The sequence below is a fragment of the Myripristis murdjan genome, chromosome 6, assembly GCF_902150065.1.
Source record: "Myripristis murdjan chromosome 6, fMyrMur1.1, whole genome shotgun sequence".
In the NCBI taxonomy this organism is placed as follows: Eukaryota; Metazoa; Chordata; class Actinopteri; order Holocentriformes; family Holocentridae; genus Myripristis; species Myripristis murdjan.
The window spans coordinates 11,106,557-11,128,413 of NC_043985.1; the positions used below are offsets into that span (position 1 = coordinate 11,106,557).

The following is a 21,857-nucleotide window of genomic DNA, read 5'->3' on the forward strand; positions in this document are numbered from 1 at the left end:
TGCATCCATCTGATCCACCAGCCTGATGAAGGTGATGATCATCACCTATGTGAAAAGAGGACAAACCCACTGAGGGCTAGTTACAGCTGTTCCATGCCTTATGGTTTTTGTTTGTTTGTTTGTTTTGTTTTGTTTTTTTCTATCAAGCTTGTGCTTCATTTACATGTTCCACAGCAGCACTCTGGTTTTTGTGTGATGGCTTGGTCCTCAACAGCAGGATGGACACAGGCAAACAGACAGGCATGATGAACAGGAAATGAGATTATGCATCACGTTTGTCAGATAACAGAGGTGCAGTCCAGTCTAAAGAATTAGAGTGAAAAGTGGACTGTTCAGGGCCTCTAGTTAATCATCTGACACGGAAAAGTTTTTTTTTCTGGAGAGTGTGTGGTAGATCAGCTCATCAGCTTGCATCCACATCAGAGCAAAGCTGCACAATGTGAAAGACCCAAACAAAACAAAAAAATCAGCCAAGTTAAGGAAATGTATTTAAAAAATGTTTTTCCATCTGTTGCACTTCAACTGATGCTGATGATTAAATGCAGTTGTAGGTGATGATTGCTTTCTCTTCCTTTATGCTTTTATTTTCAATTTAAGATAACACCCAGCTGAGTGAATTTATATTATGTTAAATGAGGGTATAAGCACACCCTAAGCAGGATAATCTCATCTATTTGGCCAAGACTAGCTGAATTTCAACTCTAAGATGGCAGCAAATCCTTAAGACATAATTCATCTTCATCTTTTACCTCGCCTGTTGTGCAGCATAACAAATGAACAAGAAGAATTTTCTAAAGTATTCCAAAATGCTGAAATCTCTTTGATGAGTTGAAACAGGTAAATAAAGGTTTAACTAAATAAGTAGGACTGTGGCTTTTTTTTTTTTTTTTTTTTTACCTACATGTTAAACTTCAGAAGAATGCTGTATGTCCTGGTTGCTCTTTTCAAGGCTGTTTGAATGTCTCCATCTTGTGGTGGAAATCATGTACTCACTTGACAGCAGAGGCCTTGGTTCTCTCTTGACATTAGGAGAGACATTGCATCAGTTGAATTTGCCAAAACTAATAAGGGATTTATTCATGCTTGCATTTATGTTTTTATTAATACAGTATGCAAAAAGATATTAATGTGTAAGTTTGTATCCATATCTAGGTAAGATGTCAAGCCTGTTATTACAATGCTTAATTAAAAATGCCATGAATTCCTTACTGTCCTCTTCTGAATGCATTTAGTGCCCCAATGCAGCTACAACAAAGCAATATGACAAATTGGAATTCATACCTCTATTGTACCATATGACAGAATAACAAGTAATAACAATGATAAGTAAAATTTCTTTTCCTTCAATTGAGCTGGAATGAGATTTTTATGACCACTTATGTAGAATGTGAACATACAATGCCCAAATTATTAAAATCTTTAAACGCATACATATAGATAGATAGATAGATAGATAGTTAGTTCATGGATGATTAAGGGCTGAAAAGAACATAATGATTTTGTTCATGTTCCAACACCATCGAAAAAGATGAATGGTTCTCCCCTTACAGCATGGTCACTGTAAATAATGTAAAGGCTTGTTATCTGCCTTGAGATAGTTCTTATTTAGCTGACATCTGTAGAGCTATAAGATCCAAAATAGCTGTAAATGCAGGAATTCCCTAGTCTTATGCTTAAAAATAAAATATATGAAAAATAGTATAGAAAAATACTTGAAAATGCCTCTAAAATAGTGTTAGTCTTAAATCTACTCCAGTGCTACACTACCAATTAGTACTCACATTGTCACTTCTCACTGCAGGCCACATTCAGTTCTGGCACTCACAACACTGCTGTCGGCTCCTTGATTTTCTGTCTAGTTACCACTGGGGGGTCAAAGCAAACACACCACCACTAGCAATGACAAAATGACACAAAGCACATACATATATAAAAACATATATTTATTGTTCTTTTACTATTGGTTAACTTGATTGACAATAAATGGCGTTAGGCCAGGAGATATACACATATAGAAAGCCTGGAGAGCTTCTCTTTTTCTGTTCAGTGGCAACTAACAATGTAAATGAAAAAAACAAAACAAAACAAAACAAAACAAAACACAACAACCAACAAAAAAGAAAGGAAAGAAAGAAAGGATGGATTTCAATGGTGCATTCAAAAGCCATCCTTTGGTCTGGTACTCTTTCAAAGTGGTTAAACTCCTAGGCATTCGATTTACAAAAGGGGTAAGTAAATATATTGTACATGACCATGCACATTAATGCTCCTTCCCCCATGGCCAGAAGGATTTTTTTTTTTAGCCTTTGTTTAGGACAGTGATAACTACTCACCGTTTTCTTCTCCCAAAACAAATAGGACTGAAGAAAGTCAAGTAAAGCTTTAAAAATGGACAAAGGATAGTCTCTCTAAAGACTCATATAGAGGTGCTCTGTACTCGACAAAATAGTGTGTGGATTAAAATAGATAAAGATATATATATGAAGGTTTGAATCTCTAGATACAAGGACAGCCACCAGTGCTGTCGACACACATTCCTTTGAACATAAACCCTTAAATGCAACAACAAAATGCACATCTGCTTTGTCTCAATTTGCTCCATGGACCATAAAGTCTTGTATGTCTGCAGTAAAACTCTTTCACACGGGATCCTAATCCTAAAAGTACATTTCCCCAGTGACAAGCTAAATTGCTGAAGTTTCCAACTGATGGTGGAGAGAGGCAGTTGTGCCAACTGTAGATTAGTGTTAAAAAGTACAACAACGCAAATTAATGTAACCAGAGAGAGAATTAAATAAAAGTGTGGATGCTGAGCCTCTGCATTGTTATGAAAATAATACTGTTGCTTTTCAGTTTGAGAGCTCCACCAGGATGTACATTAAGGAATTTTATGTGTAGACTAAATTACACCAAGAACATTTTTGAGAATATGGCCTCTTTCTACATGTTGAAATTTGTAAGCATTTGTTTGTCCGCCATAACCACAAATAAACCCATTGTTATGCTGATAGTTTCTTATATTGTCTGTGCACGGGTGAAGCTGCAGCTTGTGTGCATGTGTTCTTTCCATTGATTCCAGGCTGTCATTTACTGGGCAATAATGCAGCACTCATGCTGCATGTGAATAACAAGCAGTAGGCAACAATGCACAATCTGGCAACTCATTGGCTAGATAGGAGAGGATGGGAAACAAGGAGGTGGTGGAATGGAAACAAGTCTCAGTGGTTTGATAGTTTCTCTCATTGGGAGGTGTGTTAAGGCTGTGACTGTGCATATACACCAGAAGTTTGTGAAGTGGCTGAATTGGAAAAATGCCCTCAAAAAAGCTGTGTACTTTCTGGGGGTAGAGGTTCAGCAGTCCAGATCTAACAGTCCAGTCCATTCCACAAACTTCTAAACAAATCAAAGCCAAGTTCCTCAAGCAAAGGGGAACTTTTCTTGACCTCTCCTGCACCAGTCCCGATGTCTTGAGTCCCAATCTCCATCTGGGAGTGCCAGCATTCAAACTGAATGTGCAAATGTTAAACATAACCCAGAACCATTCAAAAACAGCATGACAACTTAATATTAGTAACACAATAGAAAAACAAAAGCAGATCTTGCAGTCCCTGAAAAACCTGTCTCCCGTCCATAGTGATGAAACACTTTCTGTAGTTCTCTCGATTTTGATCCTGAAGTTGTGAGATCTGACTGTGTCTTGCCAGACATTTCCGTCGGTTTATGTGCCAGAGAAATGGAAGTGAGGATAGGTAAAAGGTTGCATAATGTAATAAAGAGTACAAAAATGTTCAAATTCTGTTACCTCCGAAGGAAATAACAAAACATAAAAATATTAATTGCACATACTCCAACAAGAAACCAAAGTAACTGCCTCAGCAGTTCTGTCCCATTTTAACTTCAAAACGAGTACATTAGTGAGAAAATCAACATGTAAAACCTAAACCTCTTAATCGTGCTCAGAAAACACTGTGCTGTCCTACAAAGCCAAAGAGCGGTAAAACTGGAAAAAAAAAAATAGGAAAAGGGAAAGACTGCTGTATTGTTGGTACAGAAGTGGATTATATATGCTACAATAACATTTCTGAATATAATTTCAGTTTCTGTTAAATAAAATCTAGTGTTTTGGGCTTTAAAAACACCTAAGAGTAATAGCTGGTGTTTGCCTTTGTAGGACAGAGTAGTATGTAGGGTTCATATTGAAAACAAATGTCACTAATCTGAATTGTGTCTCAGACTCTTGGACTCTTAGTCTGTGATTAATTCCACGTCAGTCACTTTATGATGAACATCTCTGTGTAAAAATGTGTAAAAGCCTTTCTCCTAAAATACTCTAAATGGAGAATGTGTGGCAGATCTTTGGCAATTCATTTTTGCATATCAGTCTTGGTAAACAAACAAACAAACAAACAAAAAAAAAACCTCATCCTTGTTAATAATGATTTTAAACAGGACTAATCTCTATCATGTTTCTGTAAGTGGATGTCATACTCCATTCAGCAATGATCAGAAAGCCAATTTTCTCCCATTCCCTTCATTTCCAAAATTCTCCCTTCATGTCTCATTTGTATTATTATTATTATTTTGGAAATTTAAAGCCAGTGGTTTGAAATGTGATGTCAAAATAAAACACATTTAAAAAAATTAATACACGTATCTCCTCACAAGACACCTTGTTTCCCAGGAAATGTAAATGGGATGTGTTTTCAAATGGCTAATGAACCTTGTATAAAATGGAAATTTGTTATACCACAAAATCTCAATTTAATCAATGTGACAGTGCCACAATGAACTCCATAAACAGTTGACATGCAGTGTATGTGTATGCAGCCCAGTTTTCCAAAGGGGTCTCCAGCACATTTGATTACACATCACAACTCCACAGTCTTGCGGAGCTTGGCAGAAAAAAATATCAAAAAATCCCGCAGACGTTCCTCCCTCCAAGGTAGAACCTCTCTGATCTAGTATTGATTGGCAGAGTGTTACTACACACACACAAGATCCGTGTAGCTGAAGAAGCACAAAGTCTTGGCTGTGAAAGAAGTGGTCCGCTAAGGTTGTTGCAAAGAGCTAAAATTACTGCAGCGACTTGCCACTGCGCAAACAGCTTCAGCGAACCACTTCAGTTTAAACTGTCATCCATGACAGTCTAAACTGAACTATTGATAATCCAAGTGGTATGGATTTCTCTGATGGTGAAGTCTAGTCGTTACATGGACACCACAGCCTCCATATTACTGCTTTATAGATTGACAAACAAACAAATACAGAAAATGCACAACCAGTTATTTAGTATTGAGCACTGAGGACACTGAACACAAGGGCTGACTAATAGCTGTCATCACACACTAGCATCAGCGGAGGGACCTTGGAGGGGAAAAAGGATCAGTTGCCATAGTGACGGTGGGGCGGAGCAGTTCAGAGTGGCTGGGACTGGGTTAGTTGAAAGGTCTGGGTTAGATGGGTTTGGGTTGGGACTTGGCTGTGTGGTAGGTGCAGTGACTGGGATTGGTTCTGGGGCTGAGGAGGGGGCTGTGACTGAGGCTGCTGCAGGATGTGCACCACACGGCTAAGGGTGTCTGTGGTGGCAAATGCCAGATACTGGCAGCACAGCCAGTCCTCCAAGCTCACGCCACAACCTGTGTCCAGCGAGCGCTCTGCAAACTTGATCATCATAAGTGTCCGCTTCAGGTCTAGCCAGTTCTGGAGGGTGGCCTCATGTTGGCTGGATGTGGATGCCGACATGGGGCCTGTGTTGCTGCAACCCAGTGCATGGAACAAGTCCTCCCGAGGCCCCCAAAGCAGGCACTGGAGGCAGGCCCGGGCCTCGGCCATACGGATTCTTTCAGAGGGGTTGACTGTGAGCAGCAGACTGGCCAGCTGCTGCAGACCCTGGGAATAGAGTGATCGGACAGGCAGCGGTGGCAGGTCAGCCCAGGTGTACTCCCTCTCCTTAAGCTCGGGTGTCTCCTCAAAGGGGTTCGGCCTGTGCAGCATCTCATAGATGAGGATCCCAGTCTGGAACTCGTCACACTTGCGGTACTGGGTAGCTGTGACGATCTCGGGTGCAAGGCGCGACTGGTCACGCAGCGTACCAGGGTCAGCTGACATTAGAGTGCTCTTCTGTTTCGCTTGGGAGAAGTTACTGATGATAAGGCGGGCTGGGCAGGTGGCATTGGCAGCAACAGTGGCAGCAGCAGCAGTGGCAGTGGTGCTGGCACCAGAGGAGCTACTGCTGTTGCTGTTGTTGTTGGGCTCAAGTAAGTCTAGGTTCCAGGAGTTGCCAGGTTGGCAGTGGACCAGCAGCAGGTTTTCTAGTCGCAGGTCACAGTGGGTTACGTGGTAGGGCTTCATGTGCTCCAGGCCAGAGCATAGCTGAAGCAGCAGGAGGCAGACCTGCCGCTCATACAGCTCTGGGTTATGGGCATGTCGAGTCACGCCTTCTCGGACAAAATCAGCCACAGTCTGGAAAGGCACCTCACGTGTGATAACCACCACTCGGCTCCTCAAGCGACCAGCGTTGCTGATATGCCCCGTTGTTGGGGTTTCATCTGATTTACCATTTGGAGCTGACGTTGTAGGGTCAGATAGGTTGTTTTCAGTCTTAATCTCGCTCTCTTTCTCTTTCTCTTGCAGCTTGTCTCCATGTTCGTTCTTATTCTCCTCCTCCTCCTCCTCCTCATCTTCTTCCTCCTCCCAGGGCAGCAGACGGGCAGGGACATCGGCCAGGAAGTGGCCACAGTCCTGTTGGATGTTGAAGTGGAGGGCCAGGCTCTGTCTCACTGCCAGGCTGTGGAAAAACTGCTGCTGGGTCTCTTTCACTTTGCTCCGACAGATCTAGGGGAGGACGGATGGGTGGAGAAGAAAAGAAGGGGAAGGAAAAGGGAATGATGAAAGGAAGACAGAGTTAAAATACATTTAAGGTATTCTCATGAATGAAGAAACAACTCTCATAATGAAGCTATTTGCCCATAACAAACCGATTATATTCATATGCAGACACCCAGTTGTATGAAGTAACAAAATAGAAAAACCTTGTTACCTTTTTTTCTTTGAATTTATACTTTACTGGAGTATTTACCTCCCTGTTTATTTTCACTTTTACTTCACTACATTTTGAAAATAAAATGTACACTCCAAAACAATTAACAAGCCACCACAGGACAGCTGACCGACCAGTAAAGATAACACGGCATTTATGGTTTAACCTCAGGATAAATTATTACCCTCAAGGAGGGCATCCATTTTCCTGAGCTGAAAACATAAATGTAATGTTGGCAAAAGTTTAAAGATGAACAGAAATTGGTTTATTGCTATTAATTTTTTTTTTTTTTTTAAGCAACACAACATTTTTCTTATAAAAATCAGCAAGCCTTCTTTGAAGTAAAGTGCACTTACTGAAATTCTGAATTGTACAGTGTCATGAAAAGTATTTATTTTATTGTTTATTTTACAGACCAACAACAGAAATTACCCCTGTATCCTTGCATATTAGACTTAACAAGAACAGTATCCTTCTGAAACTTCAAGAAAAAAAAAAACACACGTTAAGAGAAGTTGCAGAGCACGCACACGAGAACAGGAAACCAAAGATGCTTTCTGTTTTAAATCTCTCTCTCCCCATATGGGCATTAAAGCTCAGGCCGCTGATCTTATGTAGAGCTGAAAGAAACAGAGCGGAGAGTCCAGGCTGTCACAGACATCGGTGGGAGCGGTTCTCTCTTTCCTAAACCACAGTGACAGCCTCTGCAGCTCTTGTGTCTTTCTTCACTTTGATCACAGAACAGAGAAGCCTTGCTCTCTTCAAGGATAGGACTGGTCTCATCAGCTCTCACATTATCCAGTGGAATAATAACAAAGGGGAGGAAGGACGACGTGTTAACCCATGAACTGTTTTTGGTTTAAAATTAAAATATGGAGCAATATTCTTATGCAATCCAAACAGACTGTAAATATCATTATAGCCCTTTGAAGTGTTTCATGTGTATGTAGAGAAGTGTCTTGTTTTATATCAATTTATCATAACATGCCCTCTCACTGCTAACACCCAATGCAAAATCAATGTTTAGTTATCAAAGGTTCGGAGAATGAATTTGAGAGTGAAAACTATTCGATTCGATCAATCTCATTCATGAAAAAGTAGACATAGTGGGAGAAAAGTATATCTCACTATGGTTTCTGATGTTGCCATACATTTTAAATGTCTGTAGCATTTTTCATGAGTTCATTGGGATATTTTGGGGATGGGGGGGCAAACAAATAAAAATAACTGATCAGATGATATGAATCGAAATCTTTCATGTTGTCATGAATTTGTTAGATTCATAAGTTGCTGAAACAGGAGGACATTTGATTTGTTCAACACTGGGTGTGAATATAATGAAAATCATGTAATGAAATCATGTCTTAAGGGTGTGTTCCTTAAAGACTACTTATATCTCAACTGTCTGCACATCAAATCTTGCATGATATTTAGACATTTTATTAAGTGGTGATCTATATAGATATGAGGATCTCTGCTGCTCCAGTGCATTCCCTTTAGCAGTCTGTAACTCTATAGGAATGTGCATTTTTGGTGAATATCTTCTTGGGCATGTTGGCAGAGCTATAGCAGCATAATTATCTTCTACATAAACAGCCTTGAAAAGATATTTAGAGAGAAATTTTTGCTGTTAAGCTCCCACATTTTGAAAGCACTACAGCAGAGCGCAAAGCAGAGCTCCATTATAATGTCTCTTCACAATGAGCTTCATTTACTGCTCCCTCACCAGTCATTCACGCTAACACTTCAGAGATATGTCAATACTTTGAAACATAAAAACGTATATGAATGCACTTGATTTGTTAAAGAATGAAGAATTTACATTGATACAATAAAGGTGTATGATGAATAATTATCACACCCTTAAAAATGATGGGGTATCCAGGAGGATTAACTGCACTGATGGGAAGGGAGGCACAAAGGGCAGACAGACATACAATTGGGCCACATTAAAATGGAGAGTTGGGAAAGTTTAATTGGGAAGTTGGGGCTCTGTTTGCATATTGCTGCTCCTGGTTGCCTTATTTATAGCTGTCTGAACATCAAGGAAAAACAAGACTTTCTCTTGAGCCCGCTGTTAATACAAAGGCAAAGCTTTGATGTGCCGAGGAGTACAGAGAGTTTCATATCCTGTAAATAATGCAACCTTCATCCATATCTGCTTTGTTTTGAGCTTCAAAACTCTTCCGGCAAGCCACATGTGCACACGCACACACATGCACACGCACACGCACACACACACACTGCAAAAACCGAAAGAAAAAAAAAACACACAAACAAACCTCCCACTCTAATTTTTCATGTTGTGTATATGCAACATGAAAAACTCTGAATGTGAGGGCTCAACCTCAAGGCTCTCAGATTAATTCAGTATAAAGAGTGAAAGAGAAGGTGGAACTCACCCTCAAGTCAAGAACCACTGCAAGGACAACTACTGCAACACTCCGAATTTATCTAAAAAATATTCATCCTTCACTACGCAATTAAAATGCAAGGCAAAAAAAATGCAAGGACTCAAGACAGAAAAAAAAAATAAATAAATTGATTAAAAAACACCAATTAGTGAAACATCTGAAGGGACTAGCTGATAAATAATAAGTGGTTCCTGGCAAAATTTTCTGTGACTGAAAATATGGCTTGTTAGGATTTTTAGGTCAGGCAAAAAATGGGTATAAAATGGATTGTATGCGAGAAAAAACTTTTACAATACATTCACAAAAGAGCAGGACAAACTCACTTCACTCAGTTCTTCCGTACAATTTTCATTGTACAGAAGAAATCCAATCAGTTTTTGTGGGGCAATAATCACAAATTCAGTAGTAGCTTTATTTTTTATTTTATTTTATCTATCTATTTATTTATTTATTTATTATTCAGCAATAGTTTTTCTTTGTGTGACTGAAAAATCTCATACTTGGCAAGATGATTCAAGTATCATAAACAGTCTAGAATGAATGAATGAATGAATGAACCAGCACACTCCACGGGTCTGCATGTCTGACTTTTACTGATGGAACAATTTTCATAAGTAGCAAGTGCCCTCTGCTGGTGGTGTCCTGCTGGCTTGGTGCATATCAGGGGAAATGCAAGTAGGGGGGCCTGAGGGTGGTGCTAGAGGACGGGTCATGAGGTCACCAAAACTGACAGGGTACGTCTTCTGAGTAGCATGAATGTGCTCACCATATTTGATGGCAATCTGCCCAACAGATTTCAAGATAGGTTGCCTTGAAGTTTGGTTAACAGACAGACCAGCAAGCCTATTCTCAGGGGCCAAAAACTGTTACCATGGGCTGATTTAGAAAATAAATGAATAAATAAATAAACAAAAGAAAAAAGATTAAGTTACTGAGCAATTTGGAGGATGATCAGACAAAGCAAGAGGTATTGCTCACAATGCTGGACATGATGTGCTCTGCTTTGGGTCATGAGTTGTTCCTTTCATTCTCCACACTTTTCTCTTCCCATCATTCTGGTACAAGTTAATCTTTGTTTCAGCCCCACAAAGAACCTTTTCCAGAATTGGGCAGGCTTTTTTTTTTTTTTTTTTTTTTTTAGATGCTTTTTGGTTAAGTCTAATCTGGCCTTCCTGTTCTTGAGTGACACCAGTGGTTTGCACTTTGCTGTATACCATCTGTATTTATTTTCTTGCAAACGTTTCTTGACTGTAGATTTGGAAAATGATATGCCTACCTCCTCAAGGGTTTTTTCTGACTTCCCTAGACGTTGTGAATGGGTTTTTCTTTACCAGTGAAAGAATTCTTTGGTCATACACTTTAGATGTCTTCTGTGGTCTTCCAGGCATTTTGGTGTTCCTGAGCTCACCAGTGAATTCCTGCTTTTTCAGCATACACCAAACCATTGATTTGGCGACTCCTAAAGTTGTTGCTATCTGTCTGACTCTGTCAGCATAGACACCTCTTTGGATCGTATGTTGAGGGTTCTGCTAAACAGCTACCAAATGCAAATGCAAACAATTGGAAATAATTCCCAACCTTTTATTTTCTTAATTTGTCATGGAATAACGAGGGAAAAGGCCACACCTGGCCATGAAACTGCTTTTAGGTCAAGTGTCCAATTACTGCCAAAAACTGGCTGTAATTCCTTAACGGTTAATGCCATATTTTTATTCAAACCCTTAAATTAAAGCTGAAAGCCTGCACTTCAATCACGACTTGATTACTCCATTTCAAATTCACTGTGGCGGTGTACAAGGGCAAAATGATGAATATTGTGTCATTGTCCAAATACTTATGGACCTGTCTGTATATTTATCAGTGCTGATTTTGACCATGTACCCTGAAAGATATCAAAAGTGTTTTTTTTTGTACATCCGCCATATAAACCAATGTGTTGTCCACATACAGGGATATAGAGTGTGATGTTGTACCTTTTGTAATGGGGGAAATTTGTGGACAGTTTCTAATGAATTGTGCAAGCGGTTCGATGGATATATCAAAAATGAAAGGGGATGAAGGATCTCCTTGCCGTGTGCCCCTTCCTATGTCAAATAAATCTGAAAAGACTCCTCCCACACACATTCTAGCTGATGGATTGGCATACAATGTTTGAATCATTTTAATAAAATTATTTCCAAACTTAAATTCTTTTAGGACCCTCCAAAGATAAGGCCACTCAAGGCGATCAAATGTCTTTTCAGCATCAAGACATAACAGGCTACAAGCAGGTGCAATTTTGTGTGTTATGTGTAGTATGTGTAGAAGCTGTCGTATGTTATCAGATGTGAGATGTCCCCTCATAAATCCGGTTTGATCAGGGTTTATAATTTTATCAACCACTGTCTCAAGTCTACTGGCCAAGACTTTAGAAAATACCTTAATAAGATCAGCATTTACCAATGAAATTGGACGATGGTTGGCACAGTCTACGGGGTCCTTACCAGATTTGGGTATAACTGTAATCAGGGCTGTGTTTAAAATCCTATGAAACATGCCATTTTCAATAGCGTAGTTTATTGTTTCTGGACATATTGGTCCCAGTATATCCCATAGTGCTAAATAGAGTTCCACTAGTATACCATCTATGTCTGGTATATAGCCCTTATTTGCAGCTCTGACTGCTTTAAGTAACTCATCTAGTGAAATGGGAGAATCTAAAGTTTTACTGTCCCCTATTGACAATGTAGGGAGGCCCTCTTCAGAAGGGGTTGAATCACTTGTATACAGTTTTTTAAAGTGATTTTTGAATGTCTCATTTATTTTCTCTGTTGAGGACACTACTCCATATTCATCACTTCTGATTGCTGGTATAGACCTTTTAGCCCCCTGTTGTTTGAGAGTCAATGCCAAAAGATGGCTTGGCTTGCTGCTTTCTGCATAGTACTTATATTTGGTTATATGAATCATATATTTTGCCCTGTGTCTTAGTAAATCATTTAATCCTGCTCGTTTTATTTTTAACTTGGATGTTTTCCTTTATTACAGTGTATCTTTTTTTTTTTTTTAAGATCATTCTCCAAAATAGCACATTGTTCTTCTAGAGTGGAAAGCCGGCTTCTATGTAATTGTGAGCTGAACCACATAGCATTATTACGTATAAAGCCTTTGATAGAGGCCCGAACCACTGTCTTATCTGAGATACTGAATTTATTTATGTTTATAAATTCAGTCAATTTTGCTTTTAATTGTGTTAAAAAAAAACATTTTTTGGAAGACTGGAATTAAACCTCCATCTAGTGGCCTTATATTTTGTACTTCCACAGTTAAAAATAGATATGATTGGGTTATGATCAGATATATGTCTGGGCAAGAATTCTACTGAGCGCACTGAAGGCAGCAAGTCAGAGGATGTAAGGATGAAGGAACCCATTTGGTCTATCCAATACATTTCCCTCTGGGACAATAATTTGGGGATATTGCCCCCTCTGGTGGTGGTAACATGTTCCAATCCAACAAACCGTAGGAATGCAGGGGAACCATGCTTAACTTCAATGTAATGTTTTGCCATGGCATAGTTATTGTTTCCAGTGTGTATAGCAGTCTTGTGTTCCAAGATTCTCAATTTCAGAGCTCTTTTTGTGACCCAGCAGAGGGTTTTGTGTGGCTGTGTCACAAAGACTGTGGTCTTGCCCTTTATTTTTGGTGTGGGTTGGGATTTGCTGGTGATTAATGTGTAGCCTTAGCCTATGAATAAATAATGGCTGAGATGATATGCTGTTCACTTCTCTATATGTTCACTTCTTTATTTGTACTTTGTACACAACACTTCAAAATAAGAAACTTAGAAAAATAGGACTGTTTAAATTGAAATAGAAACGTTAATACTTAGAAAGTAGGTACTTTCACAGTTAAATGGAAAAATATGTACCTTTACACTTAAATAGAAAAAATAGGTACTTTTACACTTACATAAAAAAGGAACTTTACACTTAGGCATAGTGGAAAAACAGAAGCATTTACAGTTAAATTAAAAAATAAGAACTTTTACACTTAAATAGAAAGAAAGAACTTTTCTAATTTAAATGGAAAAATAGGACCTTAATAACAATAGTGTAATACACATACATATACACAAATAATAATCAAAAATTGAACAGCTTACATAAGAATAAGCTATATAAATAACAATATACAAGTTAGGCTATTGTGGAAGACTTGTCATTCATTTTTTGGCTGGCTATGCGTTCTTAGCCAGGAAGACAAGCATGTTAACCTTGTCTGGATTCAGCAGGGACCGCGATGGGTTTGCAATGTTTCCAGCAGTGCTGAAAACACGTTCCGATGGGGTGCTGGTGGCACATACACACAGGTATTTTCTGGCCACTCTTGCCAGCAAAGGGAAACATTGTGCGTTGCTTGACCATCATGCCAAAGGGTGACCTTCCCCTCCAATCACCTGCTCTTATGCGTAAACCATCTGCTCTGCAGCAGCGTGCTCCTCTATGGTGGCTTGAGACGTGGCGACCTTGCTCTTGCTCAGAAAACTTCCCAAAGACTGTTTCTTTGGTGGAGGTGGCGCTGCTGCTGGCTCTCCTACTTGCGCTGAATTTGCACCCTCACTCTCCTCCTCGACTCTCACCTGTGCCATGTGGCTCTGTCGTTCCAGCCTCACCATCTCCTCATGAAGACTGGCTTTTGTTTCCGACAGCAAGTCATCAGACTCAATGTGTTGCCCACGGAATCGTGGATCCAGGAAAGATGCGACCCGCATCAATTTCTTGATTGAGTTGGAGTTATATTTCAAGTCTAGCTCTGTCAAGATGCTCCAATATGTCTTGTGCAGTAGTTGCATCATTGGCAGCAGTGAAGACACCGTCGCATAATTTTCTCCAGATATAGCGTCGGTTAACTCTGACACCGGTTTCAGTGCTTTATTTATGGCCTCCAGCACATCAATGTCCTGCCACGAGAGAGGATCGGCACGCCTGTCTTCCGTCAGAACTCGCCTGATGGCTGGAGCTTGCTCAATGATCCGGTCAATCATCTTTTTTTTTCGAGCCCCAATGCATGGGACAATCCTGAAAGAACGAGACAACAACCTAATTGTTTGGCTATTATAAAATTAGCACTGTTGGTTAGTGAAATAGCCTATATTCAAACAAAACGTCAGCCAACAGGCAGCAAAAATATGTGGAATTTCCCCAATCTGAAAAAATATATAGGCGACACACAAGTGCTTACATCAATGTTGTTAAACTGTAAGACATCTAAAAAAAATAAAAAATAACAACAGCATCCGCATAGCCTATTTCACATAGGCTAAGCTTTGTGTGCCAACGTCTCATGGCGCAGCATTGGTGAAAATTTCGATTGGGCTGCTTCAAAGGTTGAAAAGTCCAAAAGTCAAAATGTATTTAGGACATACTAATTTCTAAAATCCACAACATATTTTTTTCTAACAAAATATTCAGCTTCAATCCATATTTGCGTTGCGTCTAGTCCATAAAAAAAAAAAAAAAAAATCAATTCACAGCCCTCACAAACGCTTTGCTCTCCGACTTTCCAGGTGTTAAGGAGGAGGTGCAACGTGACCACAGGCCTACAGTATATTCATTAAAGAAAGTTTATTCAATAATAAAAATAAGACTAACTCATTTAATCTGATGATTATTAGGCTATTAAATCGGGGAAATGGGACTTGATTTTTGAATGCTATGAGGGAGGAGGCGGAGTCACGGACCAGAGTTAGCCTATTATAGTTTTGTATTTTACATTAGGCTAGTTTTTATTTTTATTTCGTTTTTAATTTTTATTTTCAATTCAGCTTAGTTTCAGTTAGTTTCCAGAGTGGGGTTGCTGTTCAGTTTAGTTTTTATTGTTTACAATTTTTTCATTTTAGTTTAGTTTTTAATAGTTTCAGTATTAGTTTGAGCTGTTTACGTGCTTTTCAGTGCCAAGATTTAAGAAGTAGACCTACAGAAGGTTTTACAATCCAAACACAACACTTTGTTAAGGACGTTGACTCACAGTCATGTTGACGTCAAGGTCTCAATAATAAATTGACAATAAGTTGATAAATTTGGCAAAACTGACAAAGACAAACACCAAAGACATTATATATGTATTGTTATTATATTGTTATGGACACAGAACTGCGCGCAACGATCTATTATCAAGAAATATCAGACCGCAGAATGCCGTGATTGACCTATCAGACCTATTAGTAGCCGTGTAATAATAATATTTATAATTAGCCAACAGATAATAATTGTCACTGAAAGCTACCGTTACCAGGGAATGCTCCAGGAGTTTGAGGTCTTGTTGGGCTTTACGGAGAGCGTTCTTCTTCTGTGGGAAAAGGTGGCAATGATTGTTTGGCAAACTCCCATTGCACGGTCAGTCTGTTGCCTCTGACTCTTGAGGGAATTTGTGACCCCCAAATTGAGATTGTGGCCAAAGCAATTAAGCCATGGCCACCCCAACACGTCGAAGATGGCAGACTTGATGTTGGCTGTGTTGTCAGTTGTGATGCACACCAGCTTGCTTTGGGACAGATTCCAGTCTTCCAGTGATGCCTGGAAGACTGCCAAATTGGCTGCTGTGTGGCTCTCGGGGAAAAAGGTCGTTTGGAGGCACTTAGACTGCAAAGTCCACTCAGGTGAAATACAGTGTGCTGTGACTGACATGCATGGTGTCATGTCAACACTGGACCACATATCCGTTGTTAGCGAGAAGAATTCTGCGCCACTGACCAGGCGTCCTACCTCCTCTCTGACTTTATTATACAGGTTGGGGATGGCTGTCTTGGTGAAATATTTTCGGCTAGGCAGCTCGTACTGGTGATCCAGCGTTTGAATCATTTCCTTGAATTAGCTTTTTTCCACCGTATGAAGTGGCATCATACCTTTGCTGAGATAGCGAGTCACAGCAGCGGTGCATTCATTCCACCTTGCACTCTCTTTTATATTTTGATGACTTGGAGAACGCACCGATGATTGTTGGCTGGTGGTGGCTGGTGCCGGAGCTGGTGGCCGTTCCCTCCCCAGCTAATACCGAGTCAAGTTGGGCAAATTGCGCTGGGTGATGGACTCTGAGGTGAGACCCCAAATTTGTGGTGTTGCCCTGCCTCGTCATCACCTGCTTGTCGCAAAAACGACATATGGCTTCATTTAAATTCTGTGGCTCGCCATTTTCCCCAGGTTTAAAGCCAAAATGCTGCCAAATTTGCAAGCTAGCATTCTTCTTTGTGACTAAATCCTCCATGTCTGTGTATTGAAATGCTGCATGCATATCCAAATCTTGCCGTCGTCACGTCAGTTCCGCGTGCATTTCCCTTTCAAAATAAAAGTCCGAGGATGCCGTAACAACTGTTTGATGATCGATATTGTGAAAAATTCGATAATATCGAATATCGGCCCAAGCCTATTACCTACTTAAAGGTACTTAAACAACTCCTCCTGAGGAGGCTGTGCAGTTTGCTCCTGGTCTCCTTCCATGTCTGCCAGCACCGATGACTTCCTTAGCTTCCTCTGCAGAGTTAAACAACATCCTCATGCCCTTGTAATTCACTTTCAAAATTGCTGGGTATATCAGGAACGGGTCGATCCCCTTCCAGTGGAGTTCAGCGTGGATATCCTTGTATTCCTGCCATTCTTGTGTGGTCCCGGGGCTGTAATCTGCGAAGAACTGCAGCTGGGTGCCATAAGAGAGAGTGGGTTTGACTTTCCTCGCTCCATCAAGGATTGCCTGTTGGTTGGTATAGTGCAGAAGCCTGGTCTGAGGTCTCCTGGTGCTGTTAGAGAAGAGCCGATGTGCTCTGTTTATGTCTATCAGAGTGCTGTGGGAGTTTTTCAGCAATAGAATCCACTCCAGTAACTTCTTCTGGAGGTAACCCCTTGGGTCGTTGCCCTGTCCTCAAAGTCGTTAAGCTTTTTCTTTAGCTTGGTAACCTCCGCAAGACAGGAGGTTGTATCTTTTTCATTCTTCCGCAAGCTAACCTGGATGTTGTCTATCATGTTGTGGTTGTCCGCTTGCTCTTTTAACGACTGGAAGATGTTACCGTTCACTGCCATATGCTTCTCTATAGGGTCAAGGGCTTTTTTGAGCAACTCTTTCAGCATGTGAGCTACCGTTTTTTGCAGGGATTCCATCTCCGTTGCCATTGTTTGTTTGATTAGCAAAGCCATCTCCTCAGATGAATCGTTAGCTTGATGCCGTCTGCTGGAATCCTGCTTCTTCATTGAACTCAGGTCTTTTTTTGTGGCCATATTTTAATTCAGAGCTTTTCTGAGTCAAACTTATGCAAATATTGTCTATGGGCCCAAATGCATGTGAGAAAAAAGGAGGGTTTGCATCAGCGCTCAGTGCCGTGCTGCTATCTTGCCTCGTGCCTCACCGGAAGCCGTTATGATTCATTATTGATTTGAAAGAAGCCTAGATGATATTAGCTGCTCAGCTCAGCTGGCATCATGTTGCCATGATGACAGAAAACATAAAAACAGGGCCCATGATTGGCTCCATTACAAATCGGATTAGATACATTATAAATATGACATATTCTAAACAGACTGTATAGTATGGAAGTATAGAAGTATAGTGCAAAAAAACACACAAGCAAGCGCATATGAACAAAAATTGCAGTTGTTGCAAAAAATTAGTGAGGGAGAGCTGCCAGCTGCTGTTGGGAGAAAAACACCGTAAAAAGTGTCAGAGGCCGAGATCAAATTGCCTGACAAACAACTGTTTTGACTTGCTTTTGACTTGGTTTTACAGTATTCAACAGGATTTTGACTTGGCTGTTAGAAACACTGATCTATAATAAAAAATACTACAGATATGTGGTTAGAAATGTGAAAATGTATTTAAAATTTTCACTGCATTAGGAAGAGCAGGAAGTGCACGGCCAAACAGTGGGGAAAAATAAAGTAGGACTACAAAAAGATTAAGCCTGAAGTACTTGGAGATTGAGGATGCCCTGTCCTGGAGATTTTCCATTGATGATGTGATTTAATTCATCACTTTTTTTTTTATTGTTGATGTGGTACCGCTACAACACATTTTGGTCACAATTTTATACCTCTGTTCAAGTGTTCAGTTCTCTATAGCAGGAGTCAAGAGCTCAGTGTGGATCTTAGCATTCATTTGGAATATTCTCCAGATCAAATGGTAGAACAAATGTTTATCAGTGAACAAAAGCAGTTTCATAGCTTATCATCTCACCTTGATTGCATAGTTGACCAGTGGGTCCTTGGCGTACGAAGCTGTGTAATAAACAGCATCCCCTGCCTCACAGCATGGTTTCCCAGTGGTCAGCCGGAAGTGGGACCAGCTGTCTGTGCCAAATCGCAGGTGGTCCTTCTGGCCGGCCATGAAGCGGTCCTCGCACTTGGCTGCCAGTTTCCGCAGCGTGTCAGTATGGAGCCCCCGAATCCTCCCCACCACCTCCTCCCAACTGTCCATACCCCTGTACAGAGCGGGCCTATGAGGTTTGGAGCCTCCTCCTCCTCCAGCAGCAGTTCCTCTGCCTGTTGTCCGAACCCTTGCGGCCAGGGACTCTGCACTCCGGTAGCCCCTTCTGTCCCTCCCAGTGGTGGCACTGGGTGCAGCAGCTGGTTGGGAAACCAGGTTGGACATGCTGTTAGCTGGACGCCCCCTACTGGTGGTGGTGGCACCTGCTGGCCTCTCCAGGGAATCACCGCTCTCCTGGTCGTGGGTTCGGTGGGGTTCAGAGCTGAGTGAGGAACTCTGGCTGGCTGTCTCCCAGGTGGAGTCAAGGTCGTAGAGGGGGTTTGCCACACTCAAGTTGGTGCCCCCTGGTTTGGCCTCAGCCCGGGGTTTCAGGGCCCCCTGGAGTGGCTCCTTGCCTCCTAGGCTAGGCTCTGTACTGGAGCGAGGGACGGCCTTCTTGGGTAGCGGCGGTGGTGTGGCCTTTGGGACCGGCGGGTCAGCAAGGCCATCCAGGTCAATTGAGGCCAGGGTGTCGTCAGACGCTTTGATGTTCCGTGGCTGTTTCAGTGGGATCATGTTGGCTCTGGATTGACCTACGAGGAGAGGGAAGATCACAGCCTGTTTATTCAATAAAAATCATTGCTATTGAAACTTAAAATGTGCTTAAACCAATGCACCATATAAAAATAGCTTAAACATATTTCAGAGTTAAAAAGATGGGAGTGTCAAATAGCTGCAAGGGGGGACTGTTCTAAAACTTGAACTTTAATAATCAGAAATTACATCCTGAAAAGTCGATGAATTATATACAATACATCAATTTTCAATAACCTGTGCAGTCTGTGATTGCTGTAAAGCAAAGGGATGACAGAGGCCAAACAGCTGATACTGGTGATTCTAGTAAGCCAGTACTCCAGTGTATGTGCTTACTAGAATCAGACAGTTTTGTTTCATTTAAGTTTCAACTATCCACTTCCTCTGGATGGATATGTGTTCATATGTGACACCAGAAAAAACATTTGGTTGAAAAGATAAAAGTTTTTCAATTAGGATGGAGGGGTTGATGTTCTCTACTGCAGCCCAACGTTGTGATTTAGACTGATAAGGCATGTATATTTTAGATAAAAATCCTGTACAGCTTGTACCTTTAAAAGGTTATGGAAAAATAGAATTTACAAAAAACTCACTAAGTCATAATCTAAGACATGGTCTATAGCTATCATCCCATCTCAGTCTCACAAAGAATTAATAAAACTGAGAAAGACGACAATGACAGCACAGAACAATCAACACTCTCACACTTCCAGCTTCCCCCAGCAGTAAGAGGTCCTTAGTTTCTCCCACATGGACTGTCCACCCACCTACTGGTTTCCTGCATCTCATGAACCCAGGGAGGAGGGGGGAATAACATGAGGCTGTGTGCTGCAGCACGTGAGGGACCTGAAGGCCCTGAAGAGAGCAGGACAGCTGGGCAGAGGTCCTTCCAACCATCCAGCTGCCCGAATCAATCTGCCTGCTCTACAGGGAGGCTTAAAGACGCAGCATGCAGAGCAATTCTGAGCAATTTTCAGTGAGCTAGAGTGACCTTATTTTTTGGGATGGTGGCAGGGGTGCGGGGGTGTGAGAGAGGAGTTATATACAAGATAAACAGATGGGTCAGGGACAAATGTCTGAATAGATAAAATGAAGGAGTTTTTTGTATGATGGCAACTGAAACAGCCTGACAGTTTTAACTAAGTAGACACAAGGTCACAGACAAGCCTTTTGTTCAGTCTTCATTATCTCACTGGGGAATATCCAATTTCTTGGAGGATCATGATAAGAAGCCGGCAACTGTTAAAACACAATACCTTTCAAAGTTACATCCTCTTCCAAATTAGTTTTTCCCCCAAGGTAGAGCTAATTGCTTGTTGAGTGTGTCTAATGTCAGTCTCTTTCATTCTCCACAATATGAATGTGGCACTGAATGGAAACAACACAGCATCAATCAAATTCTAACAGAATTTCCTTCAGTCACATGTAGTCCACATTGCCATCATCTTTAAGAGCCTTAAGAAAGAGCAGTTAGGATATAGTAAGTAAATGAGTCTCGTTAATCCTCCCTGGGACAAATGTGTTTAATGTCTTCCTCCACCAATCTGTGGTAATCCATCTAGGAAAACAGCCATTACCCTTGTCCAGTTGTGGGGATCTTCTACTGCAGCGATGTTCTGATTACTTAACTTATTACATAAGAGACTCTTTTTGAAAACATTATGTTGTATGCCAAGTTGTATATCATGTCATGCATCACGTTCATATATATGTATATATATGTATCCTACATGTGTATGTATATGTATGTATGTATGTATCTAGGTAGCTATCTATCCATTCAGCCATCTATCTATCTATCCATCTATCTATCTATCCATAAATCTACGTATCTATATCTATATATAAAATATAATAAAAACAGGATGTAACGCTCAAGAGAAATAAAACCACAAGAGGCTTATTAGCAGATATTACAACAAACAACAAACCAAAGAAAAATCTTTACACAAAGATACTGATCAGTATGCATAGCTTCATCAGCACTACACAATTTTACAATTTTCATTTTTCAATTAAGTCAAATGTACAAAAACATGGTTATTTGTCTTTTGGCAACACACTGGTTGTCTTATCCTTAATCTAAGAGTGTTAAGACTGAGTTTATAGTGTGATACATAGCACGTTGACCTGAGGCTGACACTTCCTGTATGGATTACTAAAATCAAGTCATCCTCTCCAGAATTACTCTGCTGATTGTACACAGATATATATGAGTGAGTCTGCATTAATGCTTATGAGAGCCATTTTACAATCTTCTTGCATATGAAATCAAGGACTTTCTTATAAACTGGTTCCTTACTTAGGAAAATGACTATTTGGGATGTAAGAATTTGTGGTTATATTTATTAAACCACCACCTAGCCAGTTGACATGACTGC

At 40.6% G+C, this 21,857-nt stretch overlaps 1 protein-coding gene across 1 annotated transcript in view; it reads right to left on the reverse strand.

Annotated features, from left to right (window-relative positions):
* Window positions 1–1,960: 1,960 nt before the first annotated feature.
* The window catches only part of peak1 (pseudopodium-enriched atypical kinase 1), a 147,718-nt gene continuing 127,821 nt past the window's right edge, over window positions 1,961–21,857 (reverse strand). Inside the window, exons 6-7 of the mRNA XM_030053859.1 lie at window positions 18,655–19,475; window positions 1,961–6,834 (exon numbers count right to left, since the gene is read on the reverse strand). Of these exons, the coding sequence (XP_029909719.1) occupies window positions 5,416–6,834; window positions 18,655–19,475 (2,240 nt within the window). The 3' untranslated portion in view covers window positions 1,961–5,415. The remainder of the gene's footprint in view (window positions 6,835–18,654; window positions 19,476–21,857) is intronic.